At 42.0% G+C, this 16,369-nt stretch overlaps 3 protein-coding genes across 7 annotated transcripts; 2 read left to right on the forward strand and 1 right to left on the reverse strand.

Annotated features, from left to right (window-relative positions):
• Positions 1–631: 631 nt before the first annotated feature.
• On the reverse strand, positions 632–2,039 carry LOC135595610 (formin-like protein 20). The gene has a single exon (XM_065086778.1). It carries the CDS (start codon positions 1,938–1,940, stop codon positions 870–872), a length of 1,071 nt encoding a protein of 356 aa, XP_064942850.1. The 5' UTR covers positions 1,941–2,039; the 3' UTR covers positions 632–869.
• A 3,018-nt stretch (positions 2,040–5,057) lies between these two features.
• Positions 5,058–10,542, forward strand: LOC135595611 (protein NRT1/ PTR FAMILY 8.1-like). 5 transcript variants are annotated; one of them, XM_065086780.1, is made up of 6 exons: positions 5,085–5,257; positions 5,361–5,618; positions 8,166–8,307; positions 8,401–8,618; positions 8,689–9,239; positions 9,497–10,542. In XM_065086780.1, the coding sequence occupies exons 3-6, from the start codon at positions 8,199–8,201 to the stop codon at positions 10,359–10,361; spliced, it is 1,743 nt and encodes a 580-aa protein (XP_064942852.1). In that variant the 5' UTR covers positions 5,085–5,257; positions 5,361–5,618; positions 8,166–8,198; the 3' UTR covers positions 10,362–10,542. The 5 variants fall into 5 exon arrangements, with proteins under 5 accessions (XP_064942855.1, XP_064942854.1, XP_064942852.1 ...); XM_065086781.1 differs by having other exon boundaries at positions 5,085–5,253; XM_065086783.1 differs by lacking the exon at positions 5,361–5,618 and having other exon boundaries at positions 5,058–5,253.
• A 2,227-nt stretch (positions 10,543–12,769) lies between these two features.
• LOC104000888 (protein OCTOPUS) lies at positions 12,770–16,326 on the forward strand. Its single transcript, XM_009423037.3, has 2 exons — positions 12,770–14,810; positions 16,199–16,326. Exon 1 carries the CDS (start codon positions 12,869–12,871, stop codon positions 14,786–14,788), a length of 1,920 nt encoding a protein of 639 aa, XP_009421312.2. The 5' UTR covers positions 12,770–12,868; the 3' UTR covers positions 14,789–14,810; positions 16,199–16,326.
• Positions 16,327–16,369: the final 43 nt, after the last annotated feature.

Here is a 16,369-nt window from a genome sequence, read left to right on the forward strand (position 1 = left end):
ATCTACCTTGATTCCTATTAAAAGAAAATCTCTAAAATCACACTAATAAGATAATATAGCTATCTTCACATTGTATTGGTATAAGATGATATGTCAAGAGAAATATTGTTTGTGCGCATTTCTTGTATGATTTAACAACCATAATCTTGAAGAAAACCACCTTTTTACAGAAACAAACTAAATAGCCTTTCTGAAGCTGACTTCATTATACCTCAAAGTAAAAAAAGGTTAAATGCACTATAGATCAACTCAAAATCATGAACAAACATTCCCCTATTCGCCGTTCAACGAAGTCTGACATGCTTCAGAAAGAAGTATATTTACTTTCTATGGATACTTCAGATTATCAGACCTCAAGTTGCATGATCTGAAATCAAAATCTACAATAAGGTTAAATTATCTTCACTTGTACAATTTTTATTGACTGCCAACAAATAGTTAACATTTGCTGACTTACACCAGAATATATATTATCAAAACTTCACAAAAATAATAAAGACACAAGAAAATAAAAGTCAATTCAATGTCAAGGTATATATGACAGAAGAACAGTGGAAAAGCTAATATTATGAAAGAAAATGACAAACAAAAAAAAATAACCTCTTCATGACAAGAGATCCAACAACAACAATACAATAACAATGACTGATATATATATTAGACAAGCACAGTATCATAATCTCCATTCTACTAAAAGCATGAGAACTTCACAATAACACACCTTAGTCCGTTGATCACTGAGATGGACTGCAAAGACAACAAATACACGATAGTCAGAGATATGAAACCAACAGCCCTGAAAGCGGCATCATTTATTCATCTTTGCCTCTTTCAACTCCAAGTCCTGTCTGTTAAACAGAAAGCAGCTATTAATAGTCTGCACGATAGTCACTGTAATCATCTCTTGCACAGACATCGCTCTCCACCCTTTCAGCGATCTTCTCCTCCTCATATTTCAGTCCTTCCTCAAGCGCCAACCCTCCTAACGCTCCAGCCACCGCCCCAACCGCCAAGCCTGTAGCCGCTCCCATTCTGCCCCCTTTTGGCTTATGATCATAAGCAGAATAGCCTGATGAGTAGCCCGTGGGCGCTGATGGCCCCCCGTAGCCGGACGTCTGGTCATAGTATGTATGGGTCTGGGCAGGGGCAGGGGCCGGAGCCGGAGCCGTAGGTGCTGAGTAGTAGGGAGCAGGGGAATAGTATCCAGAAGTGTAGGGATCAGAGTAGCTCCCGTAGTGGTACTGCGAGGAATGGGGCTGGGGCTGGGGCCGAGGCGGCACAGGGTGGCCGTAAGGAGGAATAGGAGGGGACGGGGGAGTAAAGGTGCGGTAATCTTTAGCCGAGTGAGGAGGAGGGGGGGAAGGAGAAGGGAAGGGGGGAGCGTTGGAGGAGTAATAATAGCTGGAAGAGGGAGGGGGAGGGGGGAAGTGGTGATGGGGATGGGGATGGAGGTCGGGCGGGGGGCAGGGCCGCTCTCGGATGGCGAGCTTGATGCGGATCTTGCCCTGGGGACGGCCGGAAGGGCGGCGGAGCTCGAGGGTTCGGATGGGAGAGGGCGAGCCGTCGACGCAGCCGCCGACTGTGAAGGCGTCGGGGTCGAGGAGGTCCTTGACGGGGGATCGGGCGGTGCCGACAAGGGGCTTGGGGGTCTCGGAGGGCTTGGAATGGAAGACGTCGAGGGTGAGGAAAAGAAGGGTTTCGGAGGAGGGGAGGGGGAGGGGAAGCGCGAGGCGCTCGTTCCAGACGGGGCGAGTGGAGCCGGCGTCGTCGGGCTTGGTGGCGACGCGGCAGTCGGGATCGAGGTAGGCGACAACGTAGGGCTTGAGGTCGCCGTTTCGCCAATTGACGTTCTTGAGGTGCTTCGCGGAGACGACGGTGACCTCGAGGTCCAGGGGCCTCGGCGATGGCGATGGAGGAGGAGGGCGCTGCGGGGAATCCATGGATTCGGATTGGGTTGACCACCTGCGATGGATTGGGCGTGCGGAGATGATCGATGATACCCACCAACAGGGGAGGCGTTTGGGGGCGGAAATCAGTGGACGCGCACAAAGCCAATCAAGGTGGTTCCGTGACGTTGACCCGTGCTTTCTTTTTCATTATTATATTTTTCTTTTTTTATTTTATTCAGCATGTTTTTTTCTGAAAATTTTCTTTTATATATATATATATATATATAATTTATATTTTAAGTAATTATCATTATATTAAAATCACCTACTCCTAACGTAATTTCGACTAAATTAGTTTTGACCAGCTAATTTTGTTGGTAATTTGTTTTGACTACTTATAATTAGAAAATTCGGGAGAAATAAGCTAACTAATTATAATCTTAGCATTTTGGTCTCTAGATTTAAAAAATTTATATTAATTTTTTTATAATTATAAACATCAAATATTTAATCCTATTAACTCTAACGTTATCGATTTTACCAACGAAAAATACAATACGTGATAGCTTATGCAAGAATGATACGAAAATAATAAGTAAAATTATAATTTTAACCTACCGTTCTACAACTACATTGACAAGAGGTGCGGTAAAAGCCATACATCTTAATGACATAAATGTAGAACAACGGGATGCCAACACAAATGTCTCTTATTCATATTCTCCTTACTAATTTACAATTATGAAATTTAATTTTGATTCAAAAATCCAAAGATTTTGATAATAGAACCATTCGCACCTCTTATTCTTTTTACCATAAAATAATATAATCTTATACTAATACAAAATAAAGATAATAAAACCATAAAATTATACTAATATCATAGTATGTAAAAACATGGTATTCACAACAAAATAAATAATATTACATAATATAATTAACAAATAATATAATATAGATATATACATAGTTTATATGTATATATATAAATAAATAATATGGAGCATTAAAAATATATCACAACAAAAGTAATCAAAATAATAGGGCAATCCAATACCGCTGGTAACAATATTCAGCATCACAATGACTCGTTCAATCCCTATTGTTTGGTTTTGAGAGTTTTATCCAGTGTTTATGATAGCTATCAGACTATTTCACTACTTGAGAGCTCTCTTGAGAGGGGAAGGATCCTCTTCCACATTTCCCATTATAGCTAAAGCTCCCGCTTTACTCGAAAGCCTTTGAAGGGGTGCAAAATTAAATCTCTCCAAGATTCACTTGAATTAATCTATTTTGTTAGGGGAATTATTAGCATTTCTTGGTTTCTTAAGAATATTTTGGATGACATCTTCCTCCTTTAATTATGTCATTATGTTGTCAATGTGGTCCATGTTTCTTGGATCACAAATGGTATGGTTCATCAATTTGTCGATTTTGATCGAACTATAAATTCTCTTCTTTTTTATCTTCTAATAATAAAATATAGTTTAGTTTATAAACTTTCATAAAAAAAACAATACTTCGATAGTAAATAATATAAAATCAACATAAAATATTACAAATAAAAAAGGAGTGTGATTAATAATGTATTATGTGTATAACACTTATATATTATAATATACGGTAAAAAATTAATGGCGAGAAGATCATCCCACAAATAAGTAAAAGTATCTTTTAAGTTAATAAATTAACATAATTATTTATTTGATATCAAATTTAATTTTGATTTTAATATGGTAAAACATTCCATGTTAATAAAGTAATAACATATGAATATTAATTAGTGAGATGTCGTGAAGGTTCGCCAACTCATCTACCATTTTAACGTGAGGGTCTAATATAATAAATCTTTCATGCTAAACTAAGGATGGATTTTTAGAAAAAAGTTTTTAAGTTAGAAAAATTTTTATAGAGCACATCAACTTTAAAATTTCTCAAAGAATATTCTTGATCATATCAAAAGTTTATTTTATCCTTATCTTCATTGTATCCACTATTGTCTCTTTTTTCCATTATCTGTGTATTCTTATCGGACTAAAGTACTTTACAAACGTAAGCATGGGCATAGCTCTAACCACCCTCGTGATATCTAAAGGTATCGTGCACATGGAGGGGAGTGATTGACAAGATCAGCTTGTGTATAGAGGCACAAGCATAGCCAACGAAACTAATCCGCACACAAAGGCACGCTAGTGCGACCAGCCCACGCATAGAGTGTAGTGATCAATGAGAACCAAAATACATGCGAAGGCGACCAGTGGGCGAACTCGTGCGTATGCAAAAGCGCAAACGACCATGGGAGGAGGGTATAATTGACGAGACAAACTTAAAGGCACAAGTGGTCAGAGGAGGACAATCAACGAAGCAAAGGGAGGCAAAGGGCGATGGTCAATAAGGGTAAAATAATTATTTAAAAAATAATATTATCTAAAAATTTTTCAAAGTAAATGCATTTAACGTGAAAATTTCAAACTTACGGATTTTTTTTAATGAATGCATCCTAAACTAAAATATGCAAAAGAAACTCTCTCTCCATATATGACATAAAATTTTAATCAAATAATATATTTTTTCATATCGGATCATCCTAACCCGTGCTAAATGGGTATCAACACTCGTCATTCAACAACCCACAACTTAAATAAACATAAATCAGAAATCTTGGCATCGAATTCAAGCGTCAACGGTGATGACTATTTCCAAAAAAGAATCAGGCCGGATCATACTCGACCTTTGACATTATAATATCTCATAAGTCACGAGTAAAAAACTCTAATCCAATTGTGGAATCCATTAACCAAACATGATAGGATAATTAATCATAATATTTCTCTACTTGGAATCTGATTCCTCAAACACTAGTTGTATCAGAACTCGTTGATCAAGGAATATCATATATAAAGTGCGTTGAGATTGTTGACCAATTCTTGATGTGCGTGTGAGATTTTCAATTTTGATACCGCTTATATTGTATACTAAAATTAACAAAATTATTCTTTTTATTTTTCTTTTTAATCTCAGTCGTTGATTTGCTTTAAATAAAGTGAACAGATCAAATCGCTGAATTGATATGATTAGAGTGCAAATTCCAATATCCGTTGGATGTCACATCAGCCACCAAAAATGCTTCTTCCATGTATTTGGACGCGCCTCTGTAATGGATGGCTCCGCAAGCGACAACGCGTCCCACTGCCTGCGTGCCGTTCCACATTCTGACACCCATCCGAGGCCAAGTGTTTCTTCCATCCACAGAGACAGAGATTTCTTAGGGAGATTGCTGCAGCAGGCCGAGCGTTTCTTCCATCCAATACTTCTTCCTCCTCCTCCTCGGGGTGACTCTTCGAGCTGGCTAGCTGTCCCATGTGTAGGTAGAAAAAGGAATGATTCTTCTCTCACTTCTGCTGTGCCTTGAATCCATACCTTCCTATAAAAACCGCTCAATTTGATGGAGTTCGAGTTGTTTGGTGTCAGCTTGAAATGGAATGTGAGTTGTTGCTTCCAGTAAATGGAGATATTTGGCGGAGATAAAAGGCTGGTGTACAGCTCATACTTTCCGGACCTCCGCCTCCTCCTCTACTCTGCTCTCTACAAAATCAATCGCCCCTGCCCTCATCATCTCCTCTCTACTGTAGATCGCCGAGAATCGATTGAGGGTGTGACAGAAGACTCCTCTCTCTGTCTCACCACTCCTCTTCTTCTGGTTCAGATCACCAGGCTTGATCTCACCTGGTAAGTCATCGATCGAAGCCTTTTGAGTTCCTCTGTTATCGTTTCACTTTGATGTCGAAGATTTGGTAGATTTCTATATGATGATTTACTTGGAGATTGATCGATAACGCTGATCCTGATTCCCAAATATCGTTAGTGAGATTGGAATTTGAATTTGAATTCATCATCATTATTCATGACAGTGCTCATCTCGCAATCCGCGTCTAAGATAAAGCATCACTGTAGGGGAGAGAATGATATCGAGATGATTTGACTCACTTCACAGCACTACTTGCATTCGGCAAGTGTTTTCATTTTATTTTGGCTATCGAGACATCCATGAAAAGCACAAATTTTGGTAGCTTGTGCTGTGAAATTTCTTAGTATTTACTCAGTCTTGTTTTGGAACCAGTCACTCTGGTGATTGTCCTCTTGCTTGTCCACTCAGTTAACTGCTGCTTTTGCTCCTTGTTTCTTTTGCCTTGGCATGCTGGCTCAATCCTTGTCATTGCCAGTATTGCAAGTAGTGCATCATTCAATGAATCCATCCGTGGGACCTTCTAAACTTTTTCTCCTTCCTTGTTCCTTACATTAGACTATTACATCAAATCTAAGATTGTTGATAAAAAGAGGTAGTAGGATCACAAATCTTTTCTAATCAGATAATTATTTATTTCTGTATTTATGATAGATAAATGATTCTACAACTCATTTTGTAAATAAAATTTATGATTATTACTGTTTTTTCCTTTTTCATAAATGTGTTTCCCTATTTGTCTTGATAATATAATGTGGCAATCATAGTAAACATATAATTAAGATTGTTGCCAGTTGCAACTCTTTCCTCTATTTAGTTGCCACTTCTAATCCTTCATTTCTTATATTTGTCTATTAGTACACATGGTCTACATATATGAAAAGACTAATAAATACATTCTTGCTAAGTTTTATACACCTATGTTGTTCATGGGATTCCGCATGCTTGCGGATGTAGACGGCAATTCTTTTCATTTGTTAATCACACTTTGTCATAATACAGATATGAACCATATTCTGGCTTGAATAAATAGCAAAAAGAAATAAGAAGTAGGATCTCAATCCCACTGCAGGATCATATTTTTTATAGCAACTATTCAATTAGTAATACAGTGAAATTACTGTATTTATGCACGAGGTGGCTTTGTTTGAATTTATTTATCCCCTAGATTATAGTATACCACTGTACTATAAGTGTGCAGTGAGATTGAACTGGGTAAGCCTATTGTTGTTCCTTCCTGATATGAAAGGATTCGATAAATTTATAGATAAGATTATGTACAACCACTCTCCTATGTTATTGGGATTCTTATGCACTGAGTATTATAGTGTACTACTAAAAGTGAAATAATTAACCATACAGGGTATTACAGTTCACATAACATGTCATTTTGGTTGTCTATGTCAGAATTTTTTATTACCATGTAACTTGCAAAATCCATTTTCTAAGTTTGGATAGCTGTTTGTGTCTCCATGAACAAATCTATAGCTTTGTTCTTCGGTCGCCTTTCTGATTTCAGAGACAATTTATGGTGTCGTTGGTGAAGTTCAAATATATCAAGTTCAGCTATGGTTTCTTCAGAAAAGGATATTGCATCTATATATCTACCAATTTAGCCAGATTAATCATAACCGGCAAGCATTTATCTATACTGCCTAGTCACTTAGGTTGTAATGACCTATGATTTTTTTCCCTTGTCATAATGCAAATTACCAAAATTAATGTTTTACTTTGATTGAATTATTTATTTATTTTGTTTGTATAGCATAATTAAAATGAGTCTCCTTCATCGTTTGGACCAACTATAATTAAATCAATTAAATAATTATTAAATAATTTATTTATTTATTAATGAGTGACGTGATTTTTAGAAAATAATTATTTAGAACTTTATTTTTGTGTGAACCATAACAAATAAACATATTAATTTTATTTTGTATATAAAAATAAAATAAAAAAGAAAATATTATTTACGCTCATCTTCTCCTATATAAAGGGGGCTTCACCTCCCTTGTTTTTTTAGTGAGCTTGATAGAAGGATTTAGGAGAATATCTCGAAAATCCCTGAGGAGAGGTAATATTCTCTACTCTTTTATTAACAATTCTGTTAATTTACTTCAATATTGTGTTAGGGATTTTACTTATACTGTAGTGGCATAATATTCTAATTAATAATATACACTCGAGATCTTGAAGATCTCTTATTGGTCTGACAATAACTTAGCTTGCTTTGAATTTATCAGTCAAATGAGATTTGCCATCAGTATTTATATGTTTTGAACACTGTTTATGGCACACAGGAATATGTCAGTATGTGATAAACCATTTAGTTTAAAACTGCATATGCTTTACATTTGTTCTTGGTGATCATATGGTAAAGCAGATTCGTTCTTCTCTATTGTGTTTTGGTATTTGGCTGTGCACCGATAAGTTGATTTTATATTCTTTTCATATGAAACAATGGTCTCAATTATTCTGCCATTTATTCGACTATTGTCTTCGATGACGCTGAAGCGTGGATCAAATGTCAGATTCCGAGTACTCCTAAGGACTGTCAGACAACCATGGAGGCCACCGATAAGAGGTACACTGAAGACGGGACAACAGATGTCCATGGTAGGCCAGCTGTGAGGAAGAACACTGGGAATTGGAGAGCTTGCCCCTATATTCTTGGTATCATCCTCAGGTCACCTAATTGACATACAGTAGAATGAAAATTTATGCTGTGTTGTAATCTAACCATCATATTTTTGCATCTCATCGCAGCAAATGAATGCTGTGAAAGGTTAGCATACTATGGGATGAGCACGAATTTAGTGAACTATATGAAAGATCGTCTCAACCAAGGGAATGCAAAAGCAGCAAATAATGTCACTAACTGGTCAGGCACATGCTATATTACGCCACTTCTCGGGGCTTTCATCGCCGATGCTTACTTGGGAAGATATCGGACAATTGCTAGTTTCATGATAGTTTACATCATTGTAAGACCAGCATTATCCTTTCTAGATTTGATCTTTGGAGATTCCTAAACGACTTTGATCTCGTTTACAGGGTTTGATATTGTTAACAATGACAGCGTCTGTCGAGGGTCTGAAGGCTCCTTGTAACCACGGCGTCTGTGATCCAACAACAGCACAAACAGCAGTGGTCTTTGTGGCTCTTTATCTCATTGCTCTGGGAACCGGAGGAATAAAGCCTTGTGTCTCTTCTTTCGGTGCTGACCAGTTTGATGAATCGGAAGAATCAGAGAAAAAGAGGAAGAGCTCCTTCTTCAACTGGTTCTATTTCTCCATCAACATTGGGGCTTTAATTGCTTCTTCTGTGCTGGTGTGGATACAGAATAATGTCGGATGGGGTTGGGGCTTCGGAATACCAGCAGTGGTGATGGCTATCGCAGTTGTGAGCTTCTTCCTGGGAACCCCATTGTATAGACACCAGAAACCCGGAGGGAGTCCTATAACACGAGTTGCGCAGGTTATTGTGGCATCTTTGAGGAAGTCTGGAATGGACGTACCAGACGACAAGTCTCTTCTATATGAGGTGGCAGACAAGGAGTCTGTCATACAAGGTAGCCGAAAGCTTGGACACACTGACGAATTCAAGTAAGTTCATTAGAACTCTTCGTATTAATACTCTGCTTTAGATTTCTTTAACCTTCATGTGCTCGTATCTTATTGTGCTTTTCCGTGATTTCTTCTTGCATATATTCTGTAGTATATGTTTTCTGTCTCTTCGTTAGAGGGATAGAAAAACAGAGTGGATTTGTAAGCTCCTGAGATGATATATCCGAAGGGGTTTATCGTATGTTCAATGTTGACAAGCTCGGAATATGATTCGTGCTACTCTGAGTTCCTTTCAGGTTCCTTGACAAGGCTGCAATTGTCACTCAGGAGGACAAGAACCCTGTGAGCCCCTGGAAGCTTTGCACCGTCACCCAAGTAGAGGAGCTCAAGAGCGTCGTGAGGCTTCTTCCAATATGGGCGACCGGCATCGTCTTCTCCACAGTCTATGGCCAGATGGGAACCATGTTTGTACTGCAAGGCAACACCCTCGATCCTTACATGGGTCCTCACTTCAAGATTCCTGCGGCTTCGCTCTCCATATTCGACACCATCAGTGTGATCGTCTGGGTCCCCATCTACGACCGCATCATCGTCCCGTTGGCTCGGAGGTCCACCGGCCGCGAGCGCGGCTTCACGCAGCTGACCCGCATGGGCATTGGCCTCGTCATCTCCATCTTCTCCATGGTGGCTGCTGGAATTCTGGAGGTCGTGAGGCTCCGCATCGTGGCAAATCACAACATGTATGACTCCCACGCCTACCTGCCCATCTCCATCTTCTGGCAGATCCCTCAGTACTTCATTGTGGGAGCAGCTGAGGTCTTCACCTTCATCGGGCAACTGGAGTTCTTCTACGACCAGGCACCGGATGCCATGAGGAGCTTGTGCTCTGCGCTGTCCCTCACCACCGTGGCACTCGGCAATTACCTGAGCACCGTGCTCGTCACGGTAGTCACAGGCATCACAACGAGGAACGGGAAGCTGGGTTGGATTCCGGATAACCTCAACCGAGGGCACCTCGATTACTTCTTCTGGCTCCTGGCAGTTCTTAGCTTGGTTAACTTCGTGGCATACCTTCTCATTGCGAAGTGGTACACCTACAAGAAGACAACAGATGAGGAGTTTGATTATGGCAGTTCTTCGGAGTTGGGTACGCAAGGTTGAAGATGCTAAGCTAGCTTTGAGTCCTTTGTTTGATTCAGATCGTGCTTATAATTTAGCCTTCTTGCAGACGGCTAATAGAATTGCAGCATGTGGAAGTCGTTCTTTTCTCATGATGTAGATGAGATACTCTTAGTGGTCGTTTGCTAAGATAATTGATGTGCATGACTTTGACACTCGTTAACTTTGCCTCGAGTCACTAAATGTTCTTAGTATATACATATCGCTTACAGGAACATGATCACATAGAAAGTGTTTATTTGAACCAAAAAGAAAGGAGGGAGAAAAAGAAAGAGGTGTGTATCTAAATAAAGCCATGATCACAGGAGCAGCTTCGTTCAGTGGCTGCTCTTTTCTTCTTTAGCAGAAGGGAAATAGCACAGTGGTTTTGAGGTGAAAAGAGAGTTGCTTGTTTCTTTCAATTCTTTATCCTTCACCAACTGGGAATGCTCCCTTTGCTTTTTTGCTAGCTTTGGCAGCAGGAATATATGTAGCTCATCAGGCATGCCACTTGCCTGTCACAGAGAAAAAGCATCAAAAGCAGGGTTACTCATTGCTCATTTTCCCAGCCCAAGTGCCTTTGGATGATTTCCATGCAACCCAATCAAGCTTTATCAGCAGCCTCTCAGGCCATGGGGGCCCTTTCCTTTGTGAACTCCAAGGAGGAGCAGCATCACCACTGAGCCATGCAGGTCCTCCAGCAACCAGCAGTGCCCCCAGGCTAAAGATCTCATTGGAATATTGTGAATCCCCAAGAAGGTTTGGCCTAGGAGCTGTCCCTCTCTTGAGGGTGAGCTCTGCCATGCTTTGTTCCCTCAAAGCAACATGCAAAGGATGCACTGGTGCAGGTGAGAAAGCTCACTTGTAGGATCAACAACAGCCTGAGGTATCTGTCTATCACATGGTGTGGTGTTCATGAGCTTATCTTTCCCTTCCTCTCTCTCTCTCTCTCTCTCTCTCTCTCTCTCTCTCTCTCTCTCTCTGCATGTCGAGTTGTGTCCTACCAGCTTGCGCTGTCTGCCTTTTGCGTTGCTTGACCTGCAAAAGCTTTGCAAAAATGTCAAAATTAGCAGCCTCATTAGCACATGTTCGTGGTAAATCCCGAGGATCTTTTCAATTTGTTCCAATGTGTGATGCCAATTGTAGTATTCTTCACTCGATCATTCAGCATCTTACCAACACACACACACCCACATACATTCTCAATGGATAATCCATGTGCTACAGTAATCCAGCAACAATACCACAAAAGAGAAGAGCACAAAAATAGCAGAAACAATAAAGAAATGGATCCAAAGGTACACTCCCAACAACACGTCAATCGGCTTCCACATGAGAACAAAACCCAACCCACTGCTAATGCAAACAGGCCTTCTCCTCGAAGAAAAGCTTAAAGAAACAGGAAGAACTGACACTATTATACTGTCCACAAAAACCCCACAAGTGTCTCTCTGAGACAGCACCGTTCTTAATAATATGCATAAAGATACATGCAACGTGATGTACGACGAGCCTACGTTAAGTCTTCATTACCATCCCAAGCATCATCATCTCCATCATACTAGTTTAAGGACATTTGAATCGCCATGAATGTTTATGGAGTATATATATTCCAACCCAGACGTGTACGGATCCACCTTAATCCTGTCGCAGACCAGCCGTGCGTAGTCTTCTTCTACACAATACTTTGAGACGTATATGATCTTCTCCTACACCTTTATACCTTAGTAGGGCTCTTGTTGTTTAAGCCTAACATACAGGAATAATCCTGATCTTGATTTGTTTCCGAAGCCAAAGTGAAGTCTAATGTGATTGCAAAATGTGAATATCCAACATTGGTTTGTGTAATTCAAATTCAATCAATCCTAAGGTCGAACAAAAGAAACTTAACGATAATGCCAGATTGTTTGCCATCAAATATTCTGCTTATGTTTAAGATGAGAAATAGATAGTTTTAAGTCTTAAGATAACAAAACACTTGTTTGATGCATTTTTATGTCCAAAAGAATTATATTATTATTATTATTATTATTATTATTATTATTATTATTATACTGTATGATTTCAAGATAATAGAGGGATAGACAAGAAGATGTTTATTGCTTTGTATATTCATCGTAACATATCATTTTTTTAATGATTATAGCTAATAATAATAATGTTTCCTTTATATATATATATATACCTTTCTTATTTCATTAGATATTTAATTTTAATCAGTTAGTATCTCATACCTTTCTTTATATGATATTTAATGAATATTTATATTAAAAATTATAATTGACATGAACATTTTGAGAGCGATATAATTTTGTAAAATGATATTAAGTAGTTAAGGAAAAACAGAAAAATAACTACCGAGGAGGAATAATGAGGAAGTGGCAGTAATGCCAAGCTAATAACAAGCAGGAAGAAGCACAGCAGTCGAGCTTTAAGAGTGGGGGAGAGAGAGAGACGTCAAAGAGGGCTTCATTGATTGCAGGGGACAGGACGAGACTAGACGCTATTCCATGACGGTCGAGATCGAGAGCCAGCACCATCACCACCACCGCCACCACCATCAACAGCATCTCCCTCCGCCGCTGCAACCCCAGCGCCGTCCCCCTTCGTCGACCTGCGATCTCCACCCGGGCGAAACCGTCACCGGCTTCTGTGCATCCTGCCTCCGCGAGCGCCTCGCTGGCCTCGAGACCCCCGCCGCCACCTCCGGCCGTAAGTCCACCTCCGCCCTCCGATCCGTCTTCCACAAGGTCTCCTCCAGCACTGCCCCCGCTGCCGGGCCCTCCTTCCTCCGCCGCTCCAAGTCCTTCTCCTTCAGCCGTGGCGGAAGCGGCGGCGACGGCTTATCCGCTCAGCGGCCCCCCGCCTCCGCCTTGGAACCCCAGCGGAAGTCCTGCGACGTCCGCGGCCGCAGCACTCTGTGGTCCCTCTTCCACCAGGACGACCGCCATAGGGTTTCTCAGAACCCCTTCGTTCCACCCTCCGCCTCAGCCTCCACTACGGAGGCGGCGGCTGCAGCGTCGACGGGTGGGGCAATCGACTTGGAGTGCGGGAACCTAGGGCATCCGGCTCTCTCCGTCGTCCTTCCTGTCCCGGAAACCCGTAAAGAGGAGGGAGACAGCGGCGACGAGATTAGGCCTGTCGACCCTGTCGTCGTGGTGGTCGGAACCTCGGGAGAGGTAAATGAGGAGACACAGGAGGAGGAGGCAAACGAGGACGAAGCGGAACTGAAGACAATGAAGGACCACATAGATCTCGACTCCCTGCAGCAGGCGAAGAAGCCTCCGTCCAAGGACCTCAAGGAGATCGCCAGCAACTTCTGGCTCGCGGCCTCCGTGTTCAGCAAAAAGCTCCAGAAGTGGCGGAGAAGGCAGAAGCTGAAGAAGCAGGGCGGCGAAACCGCGATGCCGGCGGATAAGCCACCTAAGACGTCCCGGCGGTTCCGCGACACACAGTCGGAGGTGGCCGTGGATGCCTCCGGCCGGAGATCCTGCGACACCGACCCGCGCTTCTCTTTGGACGCCGGTCGGATGTCCTTCGACGACCCGAGGTTTTCGTGGGACGAGCCGAGGGCGTCTTGGGACGGCTACCTTACCGGAGGCCGATCGGTGTTCCCCCGGCTCCCTCCCATCCTCTCTGTCGTCGAGGACGCCCCTGCTCCTGCCGTCCCGCGATCGGACTACCTGATCCCCGTCGAGGAGGACATCGCCATCCCGGGGGGGTCAGTGCAGACCCGGGACTACTACTTGGACTCGTCCAGCCGGCGGAGGCGAAGCCTTGACCGATCGAGCTCCATGCGCGAGCAGGCTGTAGAGGTCAATGAGCTCAAGCCGGTCCCCAACGGGAAAGTATCCCCAGCAAATGGTATGGACTTCTTGCACTTCCACAATGGGACGTTGCTCGACCGGGATATAAAGGACTGGAGTTCCAACTCTCTGAGAGACGATTACTCGGGAAGCTTCGAGTCGGCTTTCAGGGACCCTCACAGAGGGGCTGCTGCTAAGAAGACCAGGAGATGGAGCAAGGCATGGAGTATATGGGGGTTTATTCAGCGAAGAAACGGTGGCAGAGGAGAAGACAATGTAGTCGAGAACTCTCTGTCGGAGTCTTGGCCAGAGCTACAGTCGAGGGGCTTCGATAGCAGGATGCTTCGGAGTAATAGCTCTAGGAGTTCTTTCAGTGGCAATGCAGGGTATTGGGGCATGAGGAAGAACAGTATCAAGTCCAATGGTAACCATCAGAAGAGGGGAGACGATTTTGTTTTGGAGAGGAACAGAAGTGCTAGGTATTCTCCAAGCCATGTAGATAGTGGTATGCTGCGGTTTTACTTGACACCGATGAGAAATAGCCGGAGGAATGGAGTCTCAGCGAGCAGCGGAAGACAGATACCTTCCCGCCACTTCACAAGGAGCATGCTCGGACTGCATTGAGTTGATTCCTGCCGTCGATCAGGTTCCTCTCTTCTTCCTTGTATCAAATCTGTGTCTGTTTCTCATCCTGGTAGTTTGAAGAATGCTGTTTACTGTTACTTCAATAACAATTGCCTTTCCCCTTAACCACACTGGTAATTGAAAACAACTTAGGGATTGCCAGGGATAGCATATCATATGGAACTTAACAGTAGTTGAAGGAGATCAGGTTATTAGTGTAGACATTTGGTTACACTTTATCAAAATGGTTCTAGTTTCCACTTGTAGCCGTGTGCCGTCGTATACCCTAATTTTCGATAAGTTCACCATGGATTCCATACTTGTAGATTATTCTGTCAATGCTTGAATTTAGAATCTGATTAAGTTGCTTGCCATTTGTTTTGTCTGGTGTTCTGTATGCTTATCCAAGATCACTTTATTGATACACCGACGACTGATCTAACATATAGCTCGGTTGCAACTCATTTCTGTTTTGTGGTTCTTGGAAGGCTACATGTCCCTGACTCTGGTAGGGTGTTTTAGTCCCCTGAATGTAGTTTTACCGATGCTTGAATTAGCTCGGGCTGGACATTTGATATCGAACCTACCGAGGAGCTTAGTTGCTGTGGCCTTTGAAAGAAACTCTAATGAAGGGCATACATGCAGCACTACAGTGTTAGGAAAGACGATTGCTGCCTAATTCTCCGACCATTTAGAATTTGGTTGTGTGGGGTTGGGGATCCACTTTTGGCATCTAATTAGAAGGGTCTTTTCATATATCCACAAATTGTGTTGTGAGCAATTATTTGTTGGGATGGATGTTATCAAAGAAAGGGAGATAGATGATAGTGATACACACACACTTGTTTTGTCCAATCGTGGTTGGGGGCTTTCAGGAAACCAACATATACTCTGATATTTCTTGCAAGGATTCTCCTTTGACCTTATGCTGGCCCCATACTCCAATTCTTTTCAGTCTATTCTGCCATTTCTCTCCAGCATGTAACTCGCTTTGGTCATTGTCTTTGGATGCCCTTTAAACCGGTCCACCTAAAAGATTGACAAAGACAGTTGGAAAGAGGCATCTGACCCCATCGAGTCTTCTTTTTGGAGGAAAACTGATGGGTTTATTTTTGGAGCCACAGCAAAAAAAGTCGAACTCACTCTGAAGGATCAAAAACATGTGATCGATCATTAGGCTGTCTGTAGTGCGAATCTTAGGGACACAAGAGCACTTATTTACTTGGTGTACTGACTTTTTACGGCCACTTCAGTCATGTGTCACTCTCCACCTCCAAATGACAACACTTATTAGCTCTCTTATTCATCTAGTTAGTATGAGAGACTACAAGTTGCTGACACCTGCAAAAGGTAATATTGGTAGGACAGCAGATGCCTCACCACGGTTCTGTGCTTCCACTTTTGTTGCAGGTGATCCCGTCCCGAGATCATGCGGTCATCAATCGCTGCAGTAGTATGATGACATTTTTGTTGGATAAATTTACAAGGCAGCGTGATGCCGAAGGCCTTGTGGCATATGCATGTGTGGGGGGGGGGGGGGACTGGGAGTGACACAGAGCCGGAGGAGCTGAGTATGGGAAA

Source organism: Musa acuminata, chromosome BXJ1-10 (genome assembly GCF_036884655.1).
Source record: "Musa acuminata AAA Group cultivar baxijiao chromosome BXJ1-10, Cavendish_Baxijiao_AAA, whole genome shotgun sequence".
NCBI classification, from domain to species: Eukaryota; Viridiplantae; Streptophyta; class Magnoliopsida; order Zingiberales; family Musaceae; genus Musa; species Musa acuminata.

Bases quoted from the DNA above. Each gene is read 5' to 3' on its own strand.
- LOC135595610 (XM_065086778.1), bottom strand. From the start codon at position 1,940: ATGGATTCCCCGCAGCGCCCTCCTCCTCCATCGCCATCGCCGAGGCCC.
- LOC104000888 (XM_009423037.3), top strand. From the start codon at position 12,869: ATGACGGTCGAGATCGAGAGCCAGCACCATCACCACCACCGCCACCAC.
- LOC135595611 (XM_065086783.1), top strand. From the start codon at position 8,199: ATGGAGGCCACCGATAAGAGGTACACTGAAGACGGGACAACAGATGTC. The intron at 8,308-8,400 runs GTATCATCCTCA...ATCTCATCGCAG, and splicing joins AGCTTGCCCCTATATTCTTG to CAAATGAATGCTGTGAAAGG. The intron at 9,240-9,496 runs GTAAGTTCATTA...AGTTCCTTTCAG, and splicing joins GGACACACTGACGAATTCAA to GTTCCTTGACAAGGCTGCAA.